Genomic DNA, 25,989 nt, shown 5'->3' with positions numbered 1-25,989 from the left:
TTTTCACAATAAAAACACACTCTAATATATTTTTTAATAATTACAATTATAAACTTTTATTTAATTATTCAAAACTCTTAAAAAGAATTTTAATGATTTTACATAATTTATTGTACTCATTTCGTCCTAATATCTTGTCGCGTTTACAAAAGACACGCAAATTTATGAATGTTATAATTAATAAATAATTAATAATGTATTAGTAAAAAAAAATTATACTATAATATAAATAGTTTTAAATTAAAATGAAAATAATCGACTAGTCTAATTAAAATTAAAATAACAAAATAAATAAGATATACAAAACTAGAGTAAGTGGGATAATTTTTAAAAATTCAACAAATACATGATTTTTTTTGTAAAAAATAGTTAGTAAATTAATATTAATTAATATACATATAGTTTTAAAATACCCTAATTTTTTTTTAGGAAATATAAAAAAGAAAATCCAAAATTTATATTCTGTAACAAACCTAAGCCCAAAATTAAGGGAAACAAAAGGAGTGAGTGGGAGGCGTACAATCTGCTCCAAGCATCTCAGCCGTCCAATATTTTCATCTCTCCTCTCTATTAAAGCGACATATTTGACCTTCAACACTGTCTTCCGCCGCCCTCCTGCGCTCGCCATCGGGTCGCGTCTCCCGTTCCCATTCCGATTCTTCTCACATGTAAGCTCTTGCGTTCGTATATTTATATCTGTTGGTGCAATCATCGGCCTCGGGTTTGGATCTGTTGTTAATCTGGTCTGAATTTGGTTGATTTGAAGTAGAAAGGCGAGGAAAAGATGTTCGGGAGAGCGCCGAGGAGAAGCGACAACACCAAGTACTATGAGCTATTGGGAGTGTCGAAGAGCGCTTCGCAGGATGATTTGAAGAAGGCGTATCGCAAACTAGCAATCAAAAATCATCCCGACAAAGGCGGAGATCCAGAAAAAGTAAGTTGTTTTGATTGGGGGTTATTATTGTATGTTTCGGTCTTTGTGTTGTTGTATTTTCAATAGGGTCAGATGGCCTGTAGATCGAGGCTAGTTGCTTGATTTAGGATGGATTTGTTGAAAGGGGGCTGTTCGATTGATTTCTTCATAGAGTAGATATCTTACTGTTAGCCTAATTGCTGTATCTGAAAATTAGAATTCCATAAGTGAACACAATCAAATCAGCAAGGCGCACTGTTTGGTTCTTAACTTGGAATGTATTAAGGATCAATGGTGTTAGGGTTTGGAATGTAATGTTACGAAATTCCCCAACTTCACATTGATTTGGGAAAATATCCAGAGGTTATTTCAAAATCTTAAAAGTTTTTTGTACTGGTTCAAGCAATGACAATATTTGGATTAATTTGAAACCCTTTCATCGGAGATATAACCAAACATCACTCATTGTATAAGTATTGTTATCCTATTTATGCTGTGAGTTGAATTACTTAGGTATGGGTTTAAGTGTTGGAATTTGAGAAAAATTGAGGAATTGAATTAGTGGAAGTTCTTACTTAGCATCTAATGTAATTGTGGAATGACAGTCTACTTGACTCACCATGGGATGAATAGTACCACAATCGTAAATGGCATGCCATGGTGCATGCTTGGGTCCTCTTTGCAGCAGGCCATGTTTTAGTCTTATTTTTATCTATTAGGGTTAATTAGGATTAATTAGGGCTTATTTTGTTTTTCTTTTTATATTAAATAAAGATGTGGAAAATATTTTCTTTTATCTTCTTGTGTTTCTCTGGCTCCTAGCCACTGCTCTCTGCTCCCATGTTTTCCATATTTCCTTTTTACCTCTCCCACTCCTCTGCTCGTCTTCTACCAGATAAGGTAGCCAGTGCCCACAGTTTCAGTTTTCCATATAAACATTTTCCTGATTTTTTCTCTTTTGGTAATTTGGTTGTTGAAAATGTTTGGTATTAATTGCACATATATATGTATGTAAGATGTATATAAAAAATATGTAAATAGTTATAATTTACATTGTGCAACATGGCATGGCACAGGCCTTGTGCCCTGCTGCGACTTGTGCAATTTGCAATTGTGCTATATTAGTACTATTTGAGGAAATATCTCCAACGATTCATTGGCCAATGGGCTATACTGTTTCGTAAATAGCTGTGGGCTCTACTTTTGCATCCCTCTGAGATTTAGTTGAATGTATAATCTGAGTCGTCTATGGGATTTTGAATTAGGACTGTCTGGTTACATTTCAACTTTAACCAATTGTGTTTCTGGATGTTACAGTTCAAAGAAATTGCACAAGCTTATGAAGTATTGAGCGACCCTGAGAAGCGCGAGATTTATGATCAGTATGGTGAAGATGCTTTGAAGGAAGGAATGGGTGGTGGAGGTGGCGGTGGCCACAATCCATTCGACCTTTTTGAGACCTTTTTTGGTGGTAATCCTTTTGGAGGTTTGTAATTACATTTTTTTAACTTATTTTGAATAATATGATTTTTTTTAAAAAAATAAAAATAAAACTTCATTGATTGTATTATACTTTAATAGGTGGTGGAAGTAGCCGAGGCAGGAGACAAAGAAGGGGAGAGGATGTTATTCATCCTCTCAAGGTTTCACTAGAGGATCTATACAATGGAATGTCTAAGAAGCTATCACTTTCTCGCAATGTGATCTGTCGCAAATGCAAGGGGTATGGTGGGCTCGTGCGACTGATTATCCTGTATTCGTTGTAGAAAAAATGACATGTTTTGTATGCAGGAAAGGGTCAAAGTCCGGCGCTTCAACAACCTGTCCTGGATGTCAGGGGTCAGGCGTGAAAGTTTCTATTAGACAAATGGGCCCTATGATCCAGCAGATGCAACATGCTTGCAGCGACTGTAAAGGAACTGGTGAAACTATTAACCACAAAGATCGGTGCCCCCAATGCAAGGGCGAAAAGGTTGTGCAGGAGAAGAAAGTACTGGAAGTTGTTGTGGAGAAAGGGATGAAACATGGCCAAAAGGTCACATTCCCTGGAGAAGCTGACGAAGCGGTAAAATGTCAATACTATAGTAGACATATCTTGTTAATCTTAAAATAGACATGGTTCCCTCAATCATATTTAAACCTCATGTCTTGCAGCCGGACACCGTTACTGGTGACATTGTCTTTGTTTTACAACAAAAAGACCACCCAAAGTTTAAGAGAAAGGACGACGATCTTTTTATGGTACACACCTTAAGCCTTACTGAAGCACTATGTGGCTTCCAATTCATCCTGACGCATTTGGACAATAGGCAGCTCCTTATCAAATCTGAGCCTGGGGAAGTTATCAAGCCTGGTAAGTTCAACAAGTCACCAATCCAATCTTAATTATTAATTAATGGATATTTCTTTTCGGGATTTCTGACATTTGACATTGACGAAACAGATCAATCCAAGGCTATAAATGATGAAGGAATGCCTATGTACCAGAGGCCGTTCATGAAAGGAAAACTATATGTGCAATTCTCTGTGGATTTCCCCGAAAGCTTGAGCCCCGATCAAATCAAAGCTATTGAGGCTGTTCTTCCCCGAAAGCCAACCCCAAAACTAACAAATGCTGAGATCGAGGAATGCGAGGAGACTACACTGCAAGATGTGAACATGGAAGAAGAGATGAGGAGAAAGCAGCAGCAGCAGCACGCACAAGAAGCGTACGATGAAGATGATGATGATATGCCTGGCGGGGCTCAGAGGGTGCAATGTGCTCAGCAGTAGTAACTACTATGACTACTACTCTACTTGAGGCAATACCGATGGTATCCTATCCTATCCTATCTTATCTTATCTTATCCTATTCTCTTAGTTAAGTAATTACATTTTTACTGCATTAATACTAGTGCCGTTTTGTGAACGAATTTGAATTTGGTGGATGGATTGATTGTTGGTGAGAAATGAAATATTTTAATCTCAAAATCAGATGTTGGGCATGGTTCTTCTTAGGGGATAGATAATAATCATTTGGTATTGTGTTGTTTATTGCACCATCTGTTAGCTATAGCTCCTTTTTCTTCTTAATTGTTTTTTTGTGGCAAGTGTATCCCGAATCATCACTTGATCTTTAGATATGTCACTATAATTCACAAATAAATAGCTTGTTTGCGGACATGTGGGTGGGTGGCAAACTATGGGGCCCGGGCCAACTCATAAGTTTTTTAAGAATATTAAAAAAATATTAAAATTATAAATATTTTTATAATTAATATTCAAAAAATAATTGTATGACCAAGTGGACTAAAATTTAGTCAATTCACCTCAGCTCATAGGTGGATGGTGGCTTAGAGCATCATGTTCTATTTATGGTGTTTCAATACCATTTTTGGCGCGATGGTGCTCCAATCCAACTTCATTTAATGCTCCAAATTTAGAATTATGATTTGAGTAAAATTACTGTAAAATTACTGCAACAACTGGTTGGAGATGGCCACGCATTTTTTTTATAATATTAAAAAAATATTAAAATTATGAATAAAATTGTAATTAATATTTAAAAAATAATTATAGTGAGAGTTATGCGGTCTAATTTTTAAATAATATTTAAAAAATATTAAAATTATAAATAAAGTCGTAATGAATATTTAAAAAATAATTATTGTGAGTTATGCGGGCCAATTTTTAAATAATATTTAAAACATATTAAAATTATAAATATTTTTATAATTAATATTTGAAAAATAATAATACCCTATAATTTAAATAAGGGTAAATTATATATAACACCCTGGTTTTATTAAAAATGTACAAAGTTTGCGAAATACTATGATCGTTCAAAATTGATGTTTGAGTCTAAATAAATATCTAAATTATACAAGTTTTATACAAATAAAAATATAAAATATTTATTTAAAAAATAAATATTTTTTTGAATTAAAATAAATAAAAAATAATTGAGTAATATTTTATTTTATAGTTTTTTGAGACAAATTGTTATCTGATTTTTACAAAAACTATAAAAATAAATGATTAATCAATTATTTATTTATTTATTTTATTAAAAAAAATCATTTAAGATATATTACGTTTCTTATTTGTATAAAACTTGCGTAATTTAAGTATTTATTTAAAACCAAATATTCCCTCAGTCCAAACAATAAATATACATTTACTTTTGGCACGGAGTTTAAGAAATAATAGTATTTTAATTATAGTGGGTAAATAAAAATAGTGTAATGATATTTTTGCCCTTACTTTTTAGTATAAAAGTAATGATGTGATGTAAAATAAAAGTATTTGCGGAAAAAAGTGGGATATTTAATGAAATGATTACTTTGTAATTGGAATATATATACTTTGTAGTTGGGCGAATGGAGTATTAGTTTTGGACAAAAAGGATATTTCATGCAAACTTTGTATTAACATAAAAAGATTTCACGCAATAAATAAAACACAGTGTTTTGTGCATTTTACTGAAACACAAAAGAGTGTTATATTATTTACCCTTTAAACAATAAAGAATAACAACGATAAGATTATTTTAATATTTTTGCAAGCTACGTGTAACAGACAAAGTTACGAGTTCATTCCACATAACCAAACTATTACTTTATGTATAATATTTGTAATTTATCTAAAACTTAAAAATATTTTTTGAGTGTAACCGATGAAAATAATAAAAAAAAAATACGGAAAAAAAATCATTATTATATTTATATGACCTGCGGGTTAATCAATTCCTAACCCTCGACCTGCATAAATTAGTTCATTTAGACTCATATTTAATATGCCTAAAAAAATTACAACTCAACTATCTTTAAAAGTGAGAAGAGTAGCTAATTCGACCGGTTCATTCTATCTTAATAACCGTATTAACTTGATCATTAGAGAATTAACAATGGCCCATATCCAAAAAAATCTCTATAAAATTGGTGCAGTACGACGTGTCCAGAAAACTATTTGCTAAAATCACACATGAGCTCAATAAAATATACTCTAGTCCACTTGCGAGATCCTCCCGCTTGGCGGCAAGCTCCACTTTCGATTGCTTTCCAGGATAAAATGAATCAATTAAGGATTCACGATCCCACCACGAACCGAACCAAGAAAATCTTTGGAAGTTTTTGAAGAAAACTGAAAAGAAAATAGTGAGTTTTTTAATTTTAAGAAGAAGAATAAATTACACGCCATAAAATCCGTAACCTCTTCCACTTTTGTAACAAGTTGCAATATATTGCAACATTTTTGCTTTATCCGATTAAATTTGAAACTATCAAAATAAATTAATCAGATAAAAGCAAAACTTAAATAATTGGATTTTTCTACGATTGGGCCCAACCCACGAGCCCCCACGGCCCTAAAGCCTAACACTCAATCTTGACTATATATATATATATATAATGTCAAGCCCAAGCCAAAGCCCAAGTCAGGGCCCAAGCCAATATCTAATCCAATCCCAATTGAACAATAATAGGTGTAAGTCCATATAAGGAGACGAAGGTTTGTTTATTCTTCCCATGTGGGACAAGACCAATTCTATTCTTCTTTCTCTTTCACTCACCAACAATCCTCCACATGAAAGAGGAAATGGCGTTAACTTGATAAAAGAAGAGTGAATTCTGCATTGGATAAATAAGTTTTTCTTTAAACTTTCCTTTAGCAGTATGTAGGTTTTACCAATTGTCCAGTGGACACGTTGTCATTGAACTGTTCAATTTCTTAGTAAATGAACTACATGCCAACACATAATTCATATTCTTAGTTTGGTTCTCATTATTTGGTCCATTTTGGCCATGGAACCTGTCCTGGTTCTGCAAGAGTTTCTAAAGAGTTGTGCCTGAACAGTTCGGATTGAATTCATATGAGTTGAACTCTCCTTCTTTGTCTGTTCATAACCCTTAATGGTCAGACCATTTTCATTTTCTACCAATTTTTTGTATTTTTAAAGTAATCCAATACTTTAGATTTTTCAGTAAGAAAATAGGTCTATTCTTTACGAGTGTAGTCATCAATAAAACATAAAGATACCTCTTACCACTGTTTGATTATGGAGTAACTGGACTACATTAATAAGCATGGACTATATAGTCTAACTGTGGCTCTCCAAGAATTTTTCTTAGGCTGGGACTTTGACAAACGTAGACCACATATCATTTCCTTTTATTGGAGAGTCTTTAAGCCTTTATAGCTTAGATGAGCAAACCGACAATGCCACAGATTAGTCAAATCTTCACTTTGCTGACTGGTGTAGAGATATTCTTCAATCATAGGTTTTGTTTTCACAACAAATATCTTATTTTTCGCCATAGTGGTTTCGAAGATGAGACCCTTTTTTCTGGATGATGAACCTTACATCTCCCATATTGAAACATAACGGGAATTTTTCTTTCTTGTAATTGACCAATATTGAAAAGATTACTAGTTAACCCAGGAATGTAAAATACATTTGGGAGAGTGTAGCTTCTCTTGTAATTGCTCCCTAGCTTCACAGATCGTTGAAATTTAGTGTCAAGTTGGGTGGACTTTAACCGATCACCACTCAAATATGGTTTGAGCAACCTGAGACCAAATACCACGAATCCACCTTTTCTTCTTTGGGTTCAACACATGCCATAAAAAGTGTTTCTTCTTTCTTCTCTTGGTCAATATAGTTTGTCTCCCAATTTGACACTCATACTGAAAGTGCCATAATTCATGACAATGGTAATATTCCACAAAAGTTTTATCAGAGGTTTGTAGTCCCCTTCCGCGTCCTCTTCCTTTACTAGAAAATCTACCACCATGTCCTTTTGTCATCTCTCTGCATTGACCTTCAAGACTTGATCTTCATGTCTATCAGGTCGTTTAAATATTTGTTCGTGAGCCACCAAGGAACTTTGCAGTTCATCAACTATCATAGTGGTCGTATAATTCGAATATTCAATTGAGATAGATAAACCGTTCAGTCAAGGTTCTTAATATCTTTTCAACTATTTTGGCGTTTGTCATGCTTTCTCCATTGCTCCTCATTTGATTAGACAAATACATCATTTTTGTAAATATTATGTGATTGTTTCTCCCATCTTCATTTTCAATACTTCAAATTTCCTTCTCAAAGTATTGAGTTGGACTCATTTCACCTATTTATTTCCTCCATTTTAGAGTTTCAAAGAATTCCAAATGCTTTTGGAAGTGCTTCTATCGAGTACCTTCTTAAAGGTGACCATTTATGGCTCGAAAAAAATACCATTTGCTCTGCAATCCTTCATTTTGTGCATTTTCTAGTTGTTTTTTTGTGCATCATTTTGCACAAGATTCCACAACCCTTTAGCCCTAAATATGTTTTTCATCAATTCACTCAAGTGGTCATAATGTTGACCATCAAATTGAGGAACACTCGGAGCTTTATCATCACTCATTTTGAATTCACAGTCTCTCATGTATAGCTTTGATAAATTTTTTTATCAAAGGTCTGGTAGAGTGTAAAATAGAATTAAGAACAAGTTCAATAAAAAGTTTATTTTATTCGAGATACTAACTGGCTTATAAGTAGCCTACATGAAAACTAACTTCCTAAAAAATAGGAAGTGCTAAAGCTGAAGGAATAATAAAAATAGAAAAAAAAAAATTGTTCCAACTAATCCTAAAGACTCGGTATTATTCAACAAGAATTTCAATAGAGAAGTCTTTCAAATGTATGTGTAAAAATGTTTGAATACTCTTTGTAGTTATTACCCGTTAACACGAGGACAAAATATTTGAATGCTCTAACATGTAAAATGTTTGATTCTCTTTGCCGTTATTACCGAATGACAAAAGAACTTGAAAAAAAAGTAAAAAATGTTTCTGCACCTTTGTTCCGGCTTTAGTAAGATGAATAATAAAAAAACGGTGATACTTTGGTAGGTTATCGCTATATTTTCATGTATTTACTACGAAGTTATAGTGCTAATGTTATATTTTTAATAGCTCTAATGATATATTATTTGACTGCATAATATGTTATATATTCTTAATAGGTCTAATGACATGTTATTAGATTTCAAGAGTGTAATAGTGTCTTTTTTTATGTACATTAATTGGAGATCAAACTAACTAAACTTATATATATATATATATATATGCTTAATTAAACACAAAAGAAAAAAATATTGGTTTTCTATTTATTAATTTATTTATTTATTTATTTTCTTTTCCTACACCTATAAATTATGATAAAGAAAAAATGTTGGTTTTCTATTTTCGATAGTTGAAGTAAAAAATACTGACTGCATTTCTTTAAATATATCAACAATAATGGAGAATGAAAAATATATCTAATTGTTTCTCTTATCACATTGCATTGTCTAGAAGCTTCTATTTTTTGTTGAAGTATATCAGATTTAATTATGCTACTTACTTTACTAATAAACTATTTTCTAATTTATTATTTTTTTAATTTACAATTAACATAACTTTTAATTTCATAAATAATCTTTTTGATAGTTTTAATATATATATATATATTTTTTGTTTTAATCAATAAATATTATCTACCAAGTTCGGGTAAATAAATTGTAGTCATCTATCTAAAAGAGGTTTGTGGGGTCTACTCAATCAATTCATTTTTATTTTTAATAAAATAAATATGTAGTAAATACTATTTAAACATATATAAATATGTAGTAAATATTCGTCCCACATACTTAAATATATAAATATGTAGTAAATATATTTTAATCTCATTTTAAATTTTTTAATTTTATTTTTTTTAAATTTTAATTAAACTAATTAGTTATCTTAATCTTAATTTATAATTATTTATATTATCGAATAATTATTTTTACTAATATATTTTTAATTATCTACTAATTATACCCTTCATAAAATACCGTGTCTACAATGTAGCAGACACGGTATGCAGAGGTAGTATTAAATATGTAGTAAATACTATTAACTATATATTATTCATTTTAAAATTAAATAATTAATTTAAATTTAAATTTTTAAAATAAATTCTCTATTAATTACATAACTAATGATTATATAAATTTAATTTTTAACTTTTTATGAGAAAATTATAAATGTTTTCTTTTAATAAAAATTTAATGAAGGCATATAAAAATTTTGATGAATAAAAAAATAAAATATAAAAAAAAAAAATTGTGCATTACACCAGTTTCCCAGATTTTATGATAAATTAAAGTCCTAGGTGAATTTAGTGGATAAAATTGTCAATTTGTCTTTAATACTACTCCCTCCGTCCCAGAAAATATGGTACTATTACCGTAAATACGAGAATTTAGGTAAAATATAATTAGTAAGTAATTAAGAAGTATATTAGTAAAAATAATTATAGATTAAGATTAAGATTAAGATAAGTAAATAATTTAATTAAAAATAAGAAAATTATAAAATTTAAAATTTAAAATGCGATTAAAGTGCATAATTATATTTTCAAAAATAGAAAGGACAAATTATGTGGGACGGACGAAAATAGAAAATAGGGATAAATTACGTGGAACGGAGGGAGTATTATTTATGGATTTGATTTAAGCAATCTAAATTGAAAATAGAGTTTTACACTACACTTATTATTATTATTACTAATTTTATTATTTATGGATTTGATTAAAACAATCTAAATTGAAAATGGAGTTTTACACTAAGCTTATTATTATTATTATTATTATTATTATTATTATTATTATTATTATTATTATTCGTTGCCTGATGTATTTTTGAATTATTAGGGAGAAAAATTAATTTTGGTCTTAATATAAAAAAATTCATTAATTTTGATCTCATTATAAAAAATTTCAATTAATTTTGATCTCACTATTAAAAATTAATGAAAATTGCTAACGTAGACGTAAAGGAGCAGCTGACTTGAAAATTACCTTTTTCGTTTTATATTTTTTAATAAAATATTCTTTTTTTTTTAATCTTCGTATCGGACACAAATGCTTTAATTTTATTGGACGAAAAGAGTATTTTTTTTAAAAAAAATACAAAATTCAAATAATAAAATAAAAAAAATAATAATAATAACAAAAGAGACACCTTATTTTTTAAGTTTTTTACAATTCCTTGTTACCCACAACCAAAATTAGTTTGTAGTAGTAAAAAAATTCAACATTTTTCTATATTTTTTCATACTATAAAAAGTACAAGTTTCTAACTTTTTAACTACTTTTTTTTTTTAATTCGTACTCGATCAAATGAACACACAATTAAATAACAGAAGAAGTATATTACAACCTTCCTCTTCAGCTTTTAATTTCTCAGTCCTGGAAATCGATCATTAATTTCTTTCTTTTTTCTTTTTTCAAGTTCCAGGAACACATACTTGCTGTAGTATGTATTCTGAATGATTAGAGGATTAGGTTTAGGTAGTATTTGTTTTCACAATATAAGCTACCAATTTCAAGCATCAATAATAATTCCTATAAACCAACCATATATAATCTCAAAGGATCAAGCATAGAGAGAGAAAGAAGCCTTGATAGATTTGTAAAAGAGACTTCTTTCTATGGCCTTATGGCCTGCCTCAGTAGAACTACGTCAACTAAAATAAAATTGAATTGATGCAGATTTCGACAACAAAATCGCGCGTAAAACTATAGAAGAAATAAAACAAGGCAAAGCAGGCAAGCAAGCAGTGTGCAAAAACACAGAAACACAATATGGTTTCCATACAAGAACCAAAGGTACACCGAAATCTGCTTACATTTATTTCTTCAGATGTGAGAAACCAACGACTTCAGCCGACCAAAACAGACAACCAGTTCATCTTTTTTGATCCTCTCCAACCTTCATATAACATAAGAAAAGTAATTGAATCAGCTTTCGGAATGAACTTTACTTATACAAAATCAGATATATATGCAGACAACACGGGGAAGAATTTCTTAGGTTTTAGGTTGTGTTCTTTTGTGGGTTTTACCACATGTTTTTACTATTCAAATTTTATTTTTCCTCAAAAAATATCAAATCAAATAATTACTTTTCTTTTTTTAGATTATACTACAAATTAATTTTACAGTCAAAATATCACATCAATATTTATTTATATCACATCAAACTACTGTTCAAATTCAACTTTTTACTATTCATAAATCCAAACCCACAAACAAACACATCCTTAGTATTCATTCATTCATATACACCACATTAATGATGGCTCACTCCAGTCATGCTCCATAAGATGGCCACTAATGAGACCATTACTCATACACTGATATTTCCCAAACAATCAGGTTCATGTTACGGTTTCTCTAAGGAAAAGAAAAGCCAGATGACTGAAGGTTTTTGTTAATTTTTACCTAAAAGCTCTGAAGATGATTTCCTCACCTATGAGGGCTAAATCAAAGATTGAAACAAGCATACAGAACATAAGAATTAACTCATACCGCAAAGTGTATATCTTCTCTTTTCAAGCATTGCACGTGTATAGTTATAACAAAGTTATCCATGCTTGCTAAATTAAACAAGATGGAAAAATAGAAGCCTTAGAAAGCATGACACTGAGATTTGTATTCCCCACTGATATCCTAGCACACTTGGGAACATCACCTTCTCCCCTTCACATAGTAAAATCATGTCGGTTTCAAAACCCTTCTCTAAAGAGGCATTATTTAAATAATCTCGATATAATGGTGAATTCACAGTTCAACAAATTTTATATATGGTTTGAATTTTTTTTATGCCATATTGTTTAACAGCATGCTCCTAAAACTACACCTACTTAATTCATCATTATATTAAAACATCAATTCAATAAATAAGATTAAATTACGTCCAACAATACATAATCCAAATGCTACATCATTTAATCATCATTGGATTAGAAAATTACCAATTAATGAAAGTTTTATCAGGCATGGTGCCTGTGTTTATTATCTTGTTCAATAAACTTCTTATAAGGTTGTGGTTCAAATATTCAATAGAAATTTTACACTGGTTGGTAACACAATTTGAAACCAATGCAGATCCACCATGTTATCTTGAAGAACACAAATAATCAAAGTGCAATATTTCCACACATAACTCTTAAAAGTAGAAATTCACAAAGATCAATACCATCTTGAAAACTTTCTTTTAAACTCCCAGATTAATATAAGAGGAAAAAAGATGTAGTTTCAAAATAATTCCCAAAATATATTTTTTAGAACAATTATTATTGCAAAATGACTTTAATCTTTCCTTTTTTGTTATTTTCAATAAGTGCATTCAAAATCTCATATCAAGAAGAAACTATAGAATTGTTCACTGCATTACATTAATTCAACTTGTTCACTGAGAAGCCTCAAATCAATTATCATGTTTTGCATAAATATTCTCACAAATTTACCTTATCTGTTTTCTCCTTCTCAGGCTTCTCCAGCTCTCCCGCCTTCTTCAACTTCTCCATTTTTTCCTTCTCCATTTTCTTCGCTCCAAACGAGGGGGAAATAAATAAATAAAATGACGATACGAGGATCGGAATCCATAAATCACACTCAATAGCCACAAGACTCGCCCAATCAAACATATTCCAAAATATCCTAACAACAAATAAATACGAAAGCCAAACAGAGATATAGATAACCTTAATATACACAGCTTCCTGGGCACGCTCCTCTTCGCTGAGCACACGGCCCTTGCCATCGCTTAGGCATCGAACACTTGAACCGGATGATCGCCAATAGCTTTCCATCGAACGGAAGGCTCCATAGCGCGAAATGGCCATTCGCATCGCCATAGTTCTCCGATCACGTTAGTGACTTTCTGAGAGATCAGTTTGATTTTGAGAATCACAGATGCAACGGTACTCGTCTGTCTAGGGCATTCCTTACTATAAACAGGTGGCGCTCTTCGGAATCGGGTCGGGTCGGGTCTGTCATGGACGGGTAGCAGAGAACCAGCAGAGGCGGCAATAGGGCTCGACTGCGACGCTCGTGGGTTTCTTGCCACGTGGCATGGAAACGAAGCCATAGTAAAATTGATTGAAGCGTGTTGGTACGGCTCTTTTACATTATTAAATTTTTAAAAAATATCATATTCTTTCGGTCTTTATAATTGATTAAATTTTTAGATTAAATTTTTTTACATGTGGTATAGAAAATTACGTTTGGTGATATAAAGAATAATAATATTTTATATTAAATTATTGATATTTTATAAATAAATCATGTATATATTATGTTAATACGTGTGTACATTTGTATTTTTTAATAATATTTATATGAAATTGTGAACAAACTTATATATATTTTATAGGTTCGTAAAAGTATATAAAAAGTTTTGATATTTTTATTATATATAAAATAATTTTAAATGTAATTGTATATTAATTTAAATAAAAAATAAAGATTTTTTAGTATTAATATATTATTATTTTATTAAAATAAAAAAAAATATATGTTGAAGATAAGAGACAATAATAATAATAATAATAATAATAATAATAATAATAATGCTTAAAGTTAGGACAGACGAAAATATTAAAATTTTTATATAAAATATTATACTATTAAAATATTAATTTTTTTTATTATTTTAAAAATTTCAAATTATCAAATTAATCAAACATTAACAAAGTATATTATCCAATATATATATACTCTCCTATTTCGATCAAATATATCCATTTACAAAGTGATATTTTTGTAAAAGTTATAAGTATTTTTTTATTTTGATATTAAAAAATTACTATACTATAGAAAATAAGTTCATATCAGTAGACAGATTAAAATGATAAAAATATTATATTGAGTTGAAAAATATATACATGTAATTCAAATTTATTGAATTAATTTGGTTTACTAAGGGATTAATTGGTTCTAGAGATTTTTAAATTTAAATTTTTAAAATGAACTTCAATATTAAGTAATTATTCAATATGAGCATAGTTTTTGGACAAATGGTGTAAAAAAATATATATTATATGTAATATTTTATAAGAAAAAATTATTTTAATGTGAATTAACTTGAGTGTTTTATTTTTTATTTGAATAATAGTTCAAATATAATATTTTTTTAAAGTAATTTTTGTGGAGAATTAAAATGATTATATATATTTTTTTATAAAATAAAAAAAAAAATCAAATTCGAGTAAGGTTTGTTTGATTTTGGTTTAAAATTAAAATTAAAATTAAAATTAAAATTTTGATTTAAATATTAATTTAGTACAATATTTTGTAAAAAATATATTTGCTCCGTTCACTTTGGTAATTACATATTTTGCTATTTCTTTTTTGTCCAAAGAAAACTTAATTATTTCATTTTTAAGAGTAAATAGACTCTATTATATATTACAAATATTATTACCTTTATATTTATTTATAGTAATATTATCATTATAATTTTATATATAATAGGAGTAAAATAGTTTTTATATACAAAATTATCACCAATTATTATTAAAATATAATATTTGTTAAATTCTATAAAAAAAATATATATATATATATACTTATAAAATGGATGGAAAAAAATACATTTTTATTCACAAAGTGTATAAATTGAAACTAAATACACCACATTTGTGTATAATTTTGTATATTGGATAATAAATGCACAGCAAAAATTATTTTATTTGAAAATGTAAATTAAAAAAATAATGGGGTGTTTCTTAATTAATTTTTAGTTGATTCGAATAGTTGTTAATTAATTTGATTGGATGAATATATCAGCTACTTGTACTAAAATATTTGGTAATATAATTATTTGATATTAGCAAAATATATATAAAATGATAATTAAGAATATTTTATATGTTTTTTTTATAATATTTAGTTGCTCTCTTTCTATGTGTTTGATTTTTTTAGAATTTTAATTATTGAAAATTATTAAAATATTTGTTTTAATTACTTTTTATATGTTTTCTAGAAAAATTAATACATTTTTTAAAAAAGAATATGAGCATTTTTTTTCATTAGAAAATAATGTAAAATATAAAAGAATGTATATTGTTGGAATTCGAGTTCAAATTATTGGGTTCTATTTAGATCTTGAGTTTAAATGGCGGAACTAGGAATTAAATAAGAGAGCACGTTTTTTAAACAAAATAAATATTAAAACTAAAAATTATAAATTCTAGTAAAAATAATATTAAACATTATTAAACATTGTTAGAATAAAACTATCCATTTGACAATTAAAATCTTCGATTTATCGTATTTTGAAAACGTTGCAAAGTATTTTATTTTTAATTTTAACAATTTTTTTTTTAAAATAAAGTATTGTAAACTATATGTGAAAAACTCATCTCTCATTTTATTAAGCAAATCATTTTTAATAATTTTCATCGCGAATAATGATAATTATTGCAACTGATAAAATCACTGGCAATTCAATGAGTCGATACATCAACTTCAGAGCCGTGTATCATTTTCTTTCGACCATTCTTTTAACAAGATCATCAATACTTTGAATGACAAAAAAAGAAAAAGAAAAGGACACTCATTTTTTTTTTTCCAAAGCTAGCAAATGAATTCAGAGATCAATGCATGCAATGCCGAAAAGAAGTTTTGAACTTTTCTACCAAATAATTATCTATTTCTTGAGCAATGAAATCACCAATCTTCCATGAGAAAAAAAAAATTAATTAATTTTTTTTATAAAATAAATAAACAAACAAACACATAAAACTATAAAAAAACATTTACAAACAAGTAACTGAAAGAAAATATGTTGTTGAAAAAAAATAAAAATAAATCTTCGATTGTTCATCAACTTTCTTTCAAATCAGGGTCGGTCTTTACTTTCGAAAGACTTGGGACGAAATAAAATTTAGAGGTCCTTAAATATCTATAAATCATATTTATTTACCTATAATAAAATGTAAATATTTTTTTAAAAAAATAAAACAATTTTCTAGTATTTTTTGATGCAATAATATCAGTAATAATATTAATATTAATTTTGTCTAATATTTTCTTTTAAACAAACAAAAAAATTTAAAACAAAAACAAGGGGTCCCTAAATATATATAAATAATTTCATTCTGACTTTTGCACACGGATTAATGTAAATTAGTATTTTATAGATATATAATAGGTATAATAAAAGAATGTAATGTCTATTTAACTTTGAAAAGTAATGTGAAAAATAAAAAATAAGAGTACTTTGGTATTTAATTCTGAGTTGCTTGTTTTTTGCCGCCGACAATATACTTGTTTTTTTGCTAACAATTTCAACATAAAATGAGTAGTGAAAATAAATTTGAAACTCATCATTTTACCGGGTTAAACCTGTTGCAGTACCTCGAATTTTATACTATTCTCCAAAATAGTATCAACATCTTTTATTACCTTATTAGTAACTGACCAGTGATTGCAAAAATCTAAATTGAAAAAAAAATCTATATAGCACAACTTGCAAATCACTGAACTGTGTTATACTAAGGGTGTGTTTGTTTGGGGGATTGGATTGGATTTACACTGTTCATCTAATTTTTTTCCCAAAAACATCAAATCAAACACCTATTTTTCATTTTTTATATTATACAAAAAATCAATTTTACATTCAAAACATCACATCAACACCTATTTAATATCACATCACACAACTATTCAAATTCAAAATTTTTACTATTCAAATCCCAACTCAAAATCCAAACACCCAAACAAACACACCCTAAATTGCTAATCTGACTAATCAAATAGATAAATTAATTACCAATTTTAAGTATAAAAGCAGTTTGAGCAAATACAGTTAAAAAATTTTTACACCTATTTTAGATTTTTCTTTTTATTTAAAATACTCAGGGTTTGAACCATGACTTCATGGTCACGAGTCCATTCCATACATCATGTCATCTCTTATATTTTTTTTTCTAATATGTTAAATGGTCCCTTTAGATAATGTGTCTTGTATTTCCGTAAATAAATTTGGTAATTCTAATAAATTGGGTAATAGAATAGCCTTCAATTCACCTAAACTAATTCAAACCTTCTCGCTACCACAAATAATATCCCATAAATATTTACCCCTATTTTTAAATAAAAATATTCAATCAAAATTTTAAGTCCTTTTCAACTACTTTTTTTTTTTTAGCAGTTGTATAATATTTAATTGTGTTTTAACTAAAAGGCACAAAATATTTTGTATTTTATTTATTGCGTCAAACTCTTTTACGTTAACGTAGAATTTGTATGGAATATTCTCTTTGTCCAAAACTGATGTTTTGTTCTAAATAAAAACTTAAATTATACAATTTTTATACAAATAAAAAACGTAAAATATCTTAAATAATTTTTTTTAATAAAATAAATAAATAAATAATTGATTAATAATTTATTTATATAGTTTTTTTTGTAAAAATAAGATAGCAATTTATCTCCAAGAAATTATAAATTGAAGGATTAATCAATTATTTATTTATTTATTTTATTCAAAATATTATTTAAGATATTTTACATTTTTATTTGTATAAAATTTTTCGTAATTTAGGTCTTTATTTCGAATCAAATATTAATTTTGGACAATAAAAATATTTCATGCAAACTTTACATTAATATTAGAGAATTTCACGCAATAAATAAAAAATATATATATTTTTCCCCATCCTCTTTCCTCTTCATCACAGTCGTCACTGCAGCCACGCCAAGTTCTCTCCCATCTTTTTATTTTTCTCCGGACCTTTTCTTTTTTTCTTTTATTCTTTTTTCCTCCTCCTATTTCATAATAGCCGTCCGCTCCAACATTCCACAGTGGGTCTCACGCTCAAAAATAAAAAAATAAAAACACTTGAATCGCTATCCTCTATATATATATATATATATATATATATATATATAGTAATACCCGCAGCGCACTATGCCGCGCGACTGCGACATAATATAATGAGGTTGTATATGCAAAATCGAAGTGTCGGTATGAAAGAAAAGACAGTGTAGTTGTATATTCGATGTGAATATACGTGATAGAAAAAAAAGACGGAGTAATGAAAAATCTCAATCCATTTAAATATGTGCATCATTATGTTGAGCCAATTATATACGATGAGAAAATAAAAATAATTACGTTGGAATGATAAAAGTTAATCCGAAAGAAGTCTGTGTGTCTGTAAAAAAAATAAATTAATAATTGATACATCAAATCAAATCTAAAGTAATTTCAGTCATGTAATTAATAATGTTAAATAATGGAAGGTATAACAAATATAATTAATTACATTTGGGGTCAGACATAGTTCAGTCGCTCGAAATGGCGGTTAGTTGGTCGTTTGGTTGGGCGACCGATGAATTGTCTGGACAAGATAAGGTCGGGCGAAGAAAGATGAGATGGCAGACACAGAGGTCGGACAAATGGAGGTCGGGCGAAGAAACATGAGAGGGCAGACACGAAGGTTGGACAAGATAAGGTCGGGCGAAGAAAGATAAGATGGCAGACACGGAGGTCGGACAAAACGAAGTCGGGGGAAGAGAGACGAGACGGCCGATACGGAGGTCGGTCAAAAGGAGGTCGGGCGAAGAAAGATGAGAGAACCGATACGGAGGTCAGACAAGAGGAAAGTGGACTTCTAGGAGCCCATTTGAAAGAAAGGTTTGTTAATTAGTAGCTTAATTAAGCGACCTGTCAATCACCTGATCGATTGGCTGATCACTTGGTCAAACAGTAGTTCAGTCGCTTGAAGGACTGCATTGTGGTCGCTTGATTGGGCGACCAATGAATTGTCTGGACGGATGATTGTTCAGTGGATTGAAGGGACTGGATGGTGGTCGCTTGATTGGACGATCGATGAATCGTCTGGACGAATGGTTGTGCAGCCGTTTGAAGGGACTGAATGGTGGTCGCTCGAGTGGGCGACTGATTAGTCGTTTGGTCTAGCGACCAGTTAGTATCTGGATTGGTCAATCGTTGGGTTATTCGGTAAGTCCATTTAAGGAAGTAAGGTGCCCAGAGGTGGTCGGTCGAGCCTGTTAGGTTCTGTAACTGGTGGGGGCGGTTGGTGAAACGGTTAAAAAATAGGTAATTCAAACCCTACATTCGGCATATATTAGTAATAATATTAGATAGTACTTCTTCTATTCCACGTAATTTGTTCATATTTTTTATTTTCGTCTGTCCCATGTAATTTGTCTTTTCTATTTTTTTTAAAATATAATTATGCACTTTAATCATATTTTAAATTTTATATTTTTAAATTTTAATTAAATTATTTGCTTATCTTAATCTATAATTATTTTTATTAATATATATTTTAATTACTTACTAATTGTATTTTATCTAAATTTTTTATCTACGGTAATAAGTCCAAAATATTCGGGACGGAGGGAGTAGATTATAGATTATAGATATAGACGTTGATACTTCATAAATGGATTCCCTTGTAAATTGTCTTATGATTCATTTAATTTAATATTATGTATATATATATTTTTTATTAGTATAAAAAATAATATTTGTTTTCATCCGGTAAATTAGTCTATTTGAATTTAGTACAAAAATTAAAATAAATATATTTTATTAAAAAAATAATAAAAGTAAAAAAAAGTAATTAATTATATTTTTGAAAATTTAATTTTAAATTAAATTAAATGAAAAGAATGTGTGTAATAAAAGGTATTATATATGTTATAAATAAATGTTAGGCTGAAGATTAAATAGTTAAATGTTATTTGTTGATTTTGTCAAAATCAATAATCGAGTAAATTTAGCAAATAGATTAAAAGAAATAAAAATAAAATTGGTATTTTATTAATTAAGTGAAGATATGTAAGATGTTTTTCATATCTTTATTTTTTATACATTATATATAAATTAATTATATACTTGATCCGTCATTTTAGTTTTGAAAAGTAATGTAAAAAATAAAAAATATGAGTGTTTTGATATTTAATTGAAAGTTATTTTTTTTATAAGAAAATAAGAAATTTTAATTTGGACAAACTAAAATGACAAATAAAAAATTTACTAAGTAGGCGGAGAGAGTATATAATAGTATTTTTTTATAATTTATGTAAAAATTAAAAATATTTTCAACCATTAGTATGTGATTATTTTTGTTATAATAGAAAATTAATATATTTTTGGGACAAACAAAAAATGATAAAAGAAAATATTATCTATTCGGATAGAGAGAGTAGATGGAAAATAATTAAGGATGTGTTTGTTTTTTAAAATGATTTGAAAAAATATTTTTTAATGTGAAGTTATGTATTGAATATAAAAATAATGAATATATATAATATATTATTTTTTTTGGAAAAATATGTGTATTATTATTATCACTACAAGAAATTATCAATTTTGTAACGAGGTTTTTTCGTTCCTAAATTTACTTTTTCCATTACTAATGATATTAAAGACGGAATTACGTTAACTACGTGAACTTTATGAACGGAATTCTGTTACAAATATACTATTTTTTTTTGTAGTCTATTATTATTTCTTTTAAAAAAAATATACCATGTCTCCGCCTAAAGTTTTTTAAAAAAAAATTGTTCGGTTAAAAAATATGACCTTGAGTTCACATTAACTACCTATAATGTTCATGTTGCTGTTTCTAGTGTTTTTATATCTTATGTCACTTTTATTTTTTAGAAAATAATTACACACTTTAATTTCATTTTAAATTTTCTAATTTATATTTTTTAATTTTAATTAAACTATTTAGTTATATTAATCTTAATATATAATAATTTATATTATAGGTTAATTATTTTTATTAATATATTTTTAATTATCTACTAATTATATTTATCCTAAATTCTCGTGTCTACAATAACTAGGACATCCAAGGTGGAACAGATGAAGTATTATATTAAAAATAATTATTTAAAATATTAAATTAGAAAATTCATTTAGTTATAAATGATTAAAGTTATAAGAGCAAAATTATCAATTTTGGTCTCATTGATTTTTTTTTTATTTTTTTATTTTTATCAATTTTGGTACTACTCAAATAAAAATTTGTCAATTTTGGTCCCATGATGGTTTACTGGGATTAAACACGGCAGTTGATGACTCATAAGAGTGACTGGGCGTCTAGACAGCCAACACACGATCGTGTTGATTACCTTGCACTGAACATAACCGTGTTTATGCCCCTATTAACGACTATATTCTGAACACAGCCCGTGTTCATGTCCGTGTTCTGAATATAACTATGTTCCTACTCATGTTCATGATTGTGTTCTCAACAGAGTCATATTATAGGTCATGTTCACGACTCTGTTCTCAACACAACCATGTTCAAGGTAATGTTGACGATTTGTTTTCAATATAGTCATATTATATATCATATTTATTATTATTTTCACTTATTTGTTAAAATTATTTGATATACATTTATAAATTGACAAAAATATTTTTTTCAAAATTATTTCGTAATATATAAAAAAAATCAATTTTTAATATTTTAAAAAATAATTACAAAAATTATAAAAATAAAAATATATTTTTAACAATCATAATTATATATCTTTTTCAAAATTTATAATGAAAACTTTAAAATAAAATTATGAAATAGTTTTCTAAAAAATATTTTAATTGTTGAAAAATAATTTTTCAGGTGTTTTTCTACTAGAGTTGCAATTTTTTATTTTTTTTTTTTTTATTTAAGGTGCTTTTAATTTCGGTTTGAATTTTATATTAAAATAATATACAATAGAATATTTTATGAGAAATATATATAATTTTAATTATACATAGTCTAAATACGTAAATAATAATAATAATAATAATAATAATAATAATAAAAAATAATTAAAATTTGAATGTAAAATAACTACCCATTTTACTATCCATTATTCCTTCAATTATATTTATTTACATAAATATTATTTCATTACAAATATATCTAAAAAATAAAATTTTCATTTAATGCAAGATATCATACAGCATTATTAAAATATTTTTTAATATCCATCTCAAATGTAAATAGAACTCTAATTACCAAACGTGGAAAATATTAAATAAATTTAAAATCTAAAGTTAAAATTAATATTAAAATATATTCTTTAATGAAGTATTATATATATATATATACTAGAACACGCTCTTGGTGCGGTATACCGCGCGACTATTCTATAATGTAATGTAGTGAAACATTATTTATTTGAAATATAAACTGTAAAACAAAAATACAATCGAATTATTTGCGCTCAGGTCGGTTGGTCCTCGGTCGGTTGGTATGATCGGTTGGTCAGGTGGGTTGGTTAGCTGTCGGATAGGCAGGTCGGAAGGTCCTCGGTCGGTTGGTCTGGTCGGTTGGTTAGCGGTGGGATAGACAGGTTGGAAGGTCCTCGGTCGGTTGGTCTGGTCGGATGGTTAGCGGTCGGACAGACAGGTCTGATGGTCAGCAGGTCGGACAGACAAGTCTGATGGTCTGCGGTCGGATAAAGTAGGTCGGCTGGTCTGCGGTCGGATAGGCAAGTCGGTCCGCAGGCGGATAGATTGAGATAAGAAGGGTGACCCTGCATCTCTTTATGAGTTTTGAAATGTCATTTCAAAATAGCAAGCATATTTCAACTTTGATAATTGTTACGCACAAATAATAATAATAATAATAATAATAATAATAATAATAATAAAAATAAGGATAGCAAGATCTTAAAGGAAGTTAGATACAAAGTCGGGTGGAAATGGAGAAAAATTTGCGCTCAGGTCGGTTGGTCGGATGGTCAGATGGGTTGGTTAGCGGTCGGATGGTCAGATGGGTTGGTTAGCGGTTGGATAGGCAAGTCGGAAGGTCCTCGGTCGGTTGGTTAGCGGTGGGATAGGCAGGTCGGAAGGTCCTCGGTCGGATTGTTAGCGGTCGGACAGACAAGTCTGATGATCTGCGGTCGGATAAAGTAAGTCGGCTGGTCTGCGGTCGGATAAAGTAGGTCGGCTAGTCTGCGGTCGGATAGGCAAGTCAGCTGGTCCGCAGATGGATAGATTGAGATAAGAAGGGTGACCCTGCATCTCTTTATGAGTTTTGAAATGTCAAAAATAGCAAGGATATTTTAACTCTGATAATTGTTACGCACAAAAAATAATAATAATAATAAAAATAAGGATAGCATGATCTTAAAGGAAGTTAGACATGAAATCGGGTGAAAAAGGAGAAAAATTTGTGCTTAAGTCGGTTGGTCAGGTGGGTTGGTCGGATGGTCAGGTGGGTTGGTTAGCGGTCGGATAGGCAGGTCGGAAGGTCCTCGGTCGGATGATCAGGTCGGTTGGTTTGCGGTGGGATAGGCAGGTCGGAAGGTCCTTGGTCGGTTGGTCCTCGGTCGGATGGTTAGCGGTCGGACAGACAGGTCTCATGGTCTGTGGTCGGATAAAGTAGGTCGGCTGGTCTGCGATCGGATAGGCAAGTCAGCTGGTCCGTAGGCGGATAGACTGAAATAAGAAGGGTGACCCTGCATCTCTTTATGAGTTTTGAAATGTAAAAAATAGCAAGGATATTTCAACTTTGATAATTGTTACGCACAAAAAATAATAATAATAAAAATAAAAATAAGGATAGCAGGATCTTAAAGGAAGTTAGACACGAAGTCGGGTGGAAAAAGAGAAAAATTTGCTCTCAAGTCGGAATGTCCTCGGTCGGTTGGTCCTCGGTCGGATGATCAGGTCGGTTGGTTAGCGGTCAGATAGGCAGGTCGGAAGGTCCTCGGTCGGTTGGTATGGTTGGCTGGTCCTCGGTAGGATGGTTAGCGGTCGGACAGACAGGTCTGATGGTGGTCTGCAGTCGGATAGGCAAGTCAGCTGGTCCGCAGACGGGTAGACTGAGATAAGAAGGGTGACCCTGCATCTCTTTATGAGTTTTGAAATGTCAAAAATAGCAATGATATTTCAACTTTGATAATTGTTACGCACAAATAATAATAATAATAATAATAAAAATAAGGATAGCAGGATCTTAAAGGAAGTTAGACACGAAGTCGGGTGGAAAAGGAGAAAAATTTGCGCTCAAGTCGGTTGGTCAGGTCGGTTGGTCGGATGGTCAGGTAGGTTGGTTAGTGGTCGGATAGGCAGGTTGGAAGGTCCTCGGTCGGTTGGTCCTCGGTCGGATGATCAGGTTGGTTGGTTAGCGGTCGGATAGGCAAGTCGGAAGGTCCTCGGTCGGTTGATCTAGTCGGTTGGTCCTCGGTCAGATGGTTAGCATTCGGACAGACAGGTCTGATGGTCAGAAGGTCGGACAGACATTTCTAATGGTCTGCGGTCGGATAAAGTAGGTCGGCTGGTCTGCGGTCGCATAGGCAAGTCAGCTGGTCCGCAGGCGGATAGACAGGTCGCTTGGTGGGTGCGGTCAAGGAGTCTTTTGGTCTACCGATTGGTCTCTGGATTGGTTGGGTGGACTATTTGAGTTCTGGAACTGGTGGAGGCGTTTGGCGAGGCGGTTAATGTAACCGACCAGACGACGTTCCAAAACGTTTCGTCTTGGGCGGTTGACGGCGGTTGCTGACGACGATTCCAAAACGTCTTTTCAAGCGAGTACAAAGGTAGGTTAAGGGCTAAATTGTCATTTTTGAAATGAGGGGCAAGATAGACTTTTCAAGTGGCAGATCCGTACAAACTCGTATTTATAAGATATAATATTAACAATATTAATTTACATAAATTTGTCATACGGGTATTAGACTACTTATTATAATTTATAAAATTATTCCAACAACTTATATAATTATAAAATAAATATTAATATTTATTTTAATAAATTATTATATATCCTTATTATTATTAAAATTATTACATATATATAATATAATTAATTTTATAATAATTACTCCCTCCGTCCAATAAAATTACTCCAGTTGGGTCCTACACGAGAATTTAAAAAATAAATATTTTATTAAAAAAAATAGATAGTTGAAGATATTTTTTAAAATTTAGTTAAAAATTTAAATAAAATTAAATGTTAATTTATTAATTTGGCTAAAATTAGTAATACAATAAATTTATTAGTGAAAGAGAGAGTATTAATAAATAAAAATCAATTTATTACTGTATAAATAATAGCTTAAAATGATTTGATACTATCAATTTAGTAAAAATAAAGTGATTAAATTAATAATATTATTATAAGTTTCGGGATTGAATTTTTAGTTGGAATTTGAATAATAAAAATTTTGAATTAAAAAAAAAAAAGAAAAAAAAAAAAGGAAAAAAAAAAGAAAAAAAAAAAGAAAAAGTTAATTGAATATGGGCTATAGCCC

The 25,989-nt window shown here is 29.5% G+C and overlaps 2 protein-coding genes across 4 annotated transcripts; one reads left to right on the top strand and one right to left on the bottom strand.

Moving 5' to 3' along the window:
- The first annotated feature begins 516 nt into the window (after nucleotides 1-516).
- On the top strand, nucleotides 517-3,883 carry LOC127259675 (dnaJ protein homolog). 3 transcript variants are annotated; one of them, XM_051287189.1, is made up of 7 exons: nucleotides 517-668; nucleotides 767-934; nucleotides 2,231-2,399; nucleotides 2,495-2,636; nucleotides 2,705-2,978; nucleotides 3,068-3,266; nucleotides 3,357-3,883. In XM_051287189.1, exons 2-7 carry the CDS (start codon nucleotides 785-787, stop codon nucleotides 3,683-3,685), a joined length of 1,263 nt encoding a protein of 420 aa, XP_051143146.1. In that variant the 5' UTR covers nucleotides 517-668; nucleotides 767-784; the 3' UTR covers nucleotides 3,686-3,883. The 3 variants fall into 3 exon arrangements, with proteins under 3 accessions (XP_051143146.1, XP_051143147.1, XP_051143145.1); XM_051287190.1 differs by having other exon boundaries at nucleotides 523-668; nucleotides 770-934; nucleotides 2,231-2,384; XM_051287188.1 differs by having other exon boundaries at nucleotides 523-668; nucleotides 770-934.
- Nucleotides 3,884-11,422: 7,539 nt separating this feature from the next.
- On the bottom strand, nucleotides 11,423-13,713 carry LOC127259787 (uncharacterized protein At2g27730, mitochondrial-like). Its single transcript, XM_051287375.1, has 3 exons — nucleotides 13,449-13,713; nucleotides 13,212-13,289; nucleotides 11,423-11,671 (listed from the first exon to the last, which is right to left on the bottom strand). The coding sequence occupies exons 1-3, from the start codon at nucleotides 13,599-13,601 to the stop codon at nucleotides 11,648-11,650; spliced, it is 255 nt and encodes an 84-aa protein (XP_051143332.1). The 5' UTR covers nucleotides 13,602-13,713; the 3' UTR covers nucleotides 11,423-11,647.
- Nucleotides 13,714-25,989: the final 12,276 nt, after the last annotated feature.

This window comes from Andrographis paniculata, unplaced genomic scaffold, assembly GCF_009805555.1.
Source record: "Andrographis paniculata isolate CXL003 unplaced genomic scaffold, ASM980555v1 Contig60END, whole genome shotgun sequence".
NCBI lineage: Eukaryota > Viridiplantae > Streptophyta > Magnoliopsida > Lamiales > Acanthaceae > Andrographis > Andrographis paniculata.
Note: the sequence above shows the minus strand (reverse complement) of the source record. Positions and strands in the feature narration are given on the sequence as shown.

Coding starts and splice junctions, on each gene's coding strand:
- LOC127259675 (XM_051287189.1), top strand. CDS start 785: ATGTTCGGGAGAGCGCCGAGGAGAAGCGACAACACCAAGTACTATGAG. Junction 2,637..2,704: donor ATCTGTCGCAAATGCAAGGG/GTATGGTGGGCT, acceptor TTTTGTATGCAG/GAAAGGGTCAAAGTCCGGCG. Junction 2,979..3,067: donor CTGGAGAAGCTGACGAAGCG/GTAAAATGTCAA, acceptor CATGTCTTGCAG/CCGGACACCGTTACTGGTGA.
- LOC127259787 (XM_051287375.1), bottom strand. CDS start 13,601: ATGGCGATGCGAATGGCCATTTCGCGCTATGGAGCCTTCCGTTCGATG. Junction 13,290..13,448: donor AGGAAGCTGTGTATATTAAG/GTTATCTATATC, acceptor TTTGGAGCGAAG/AAAATGGAGAAGGAAAAAAT. Junction 11,672..13,211: donor AGAAGGAGAAAACAGATAAG/GTAAATTTGTGA, acceptor TGTTATATGAAG/GTTGGAGAGGATCAAAAAAG.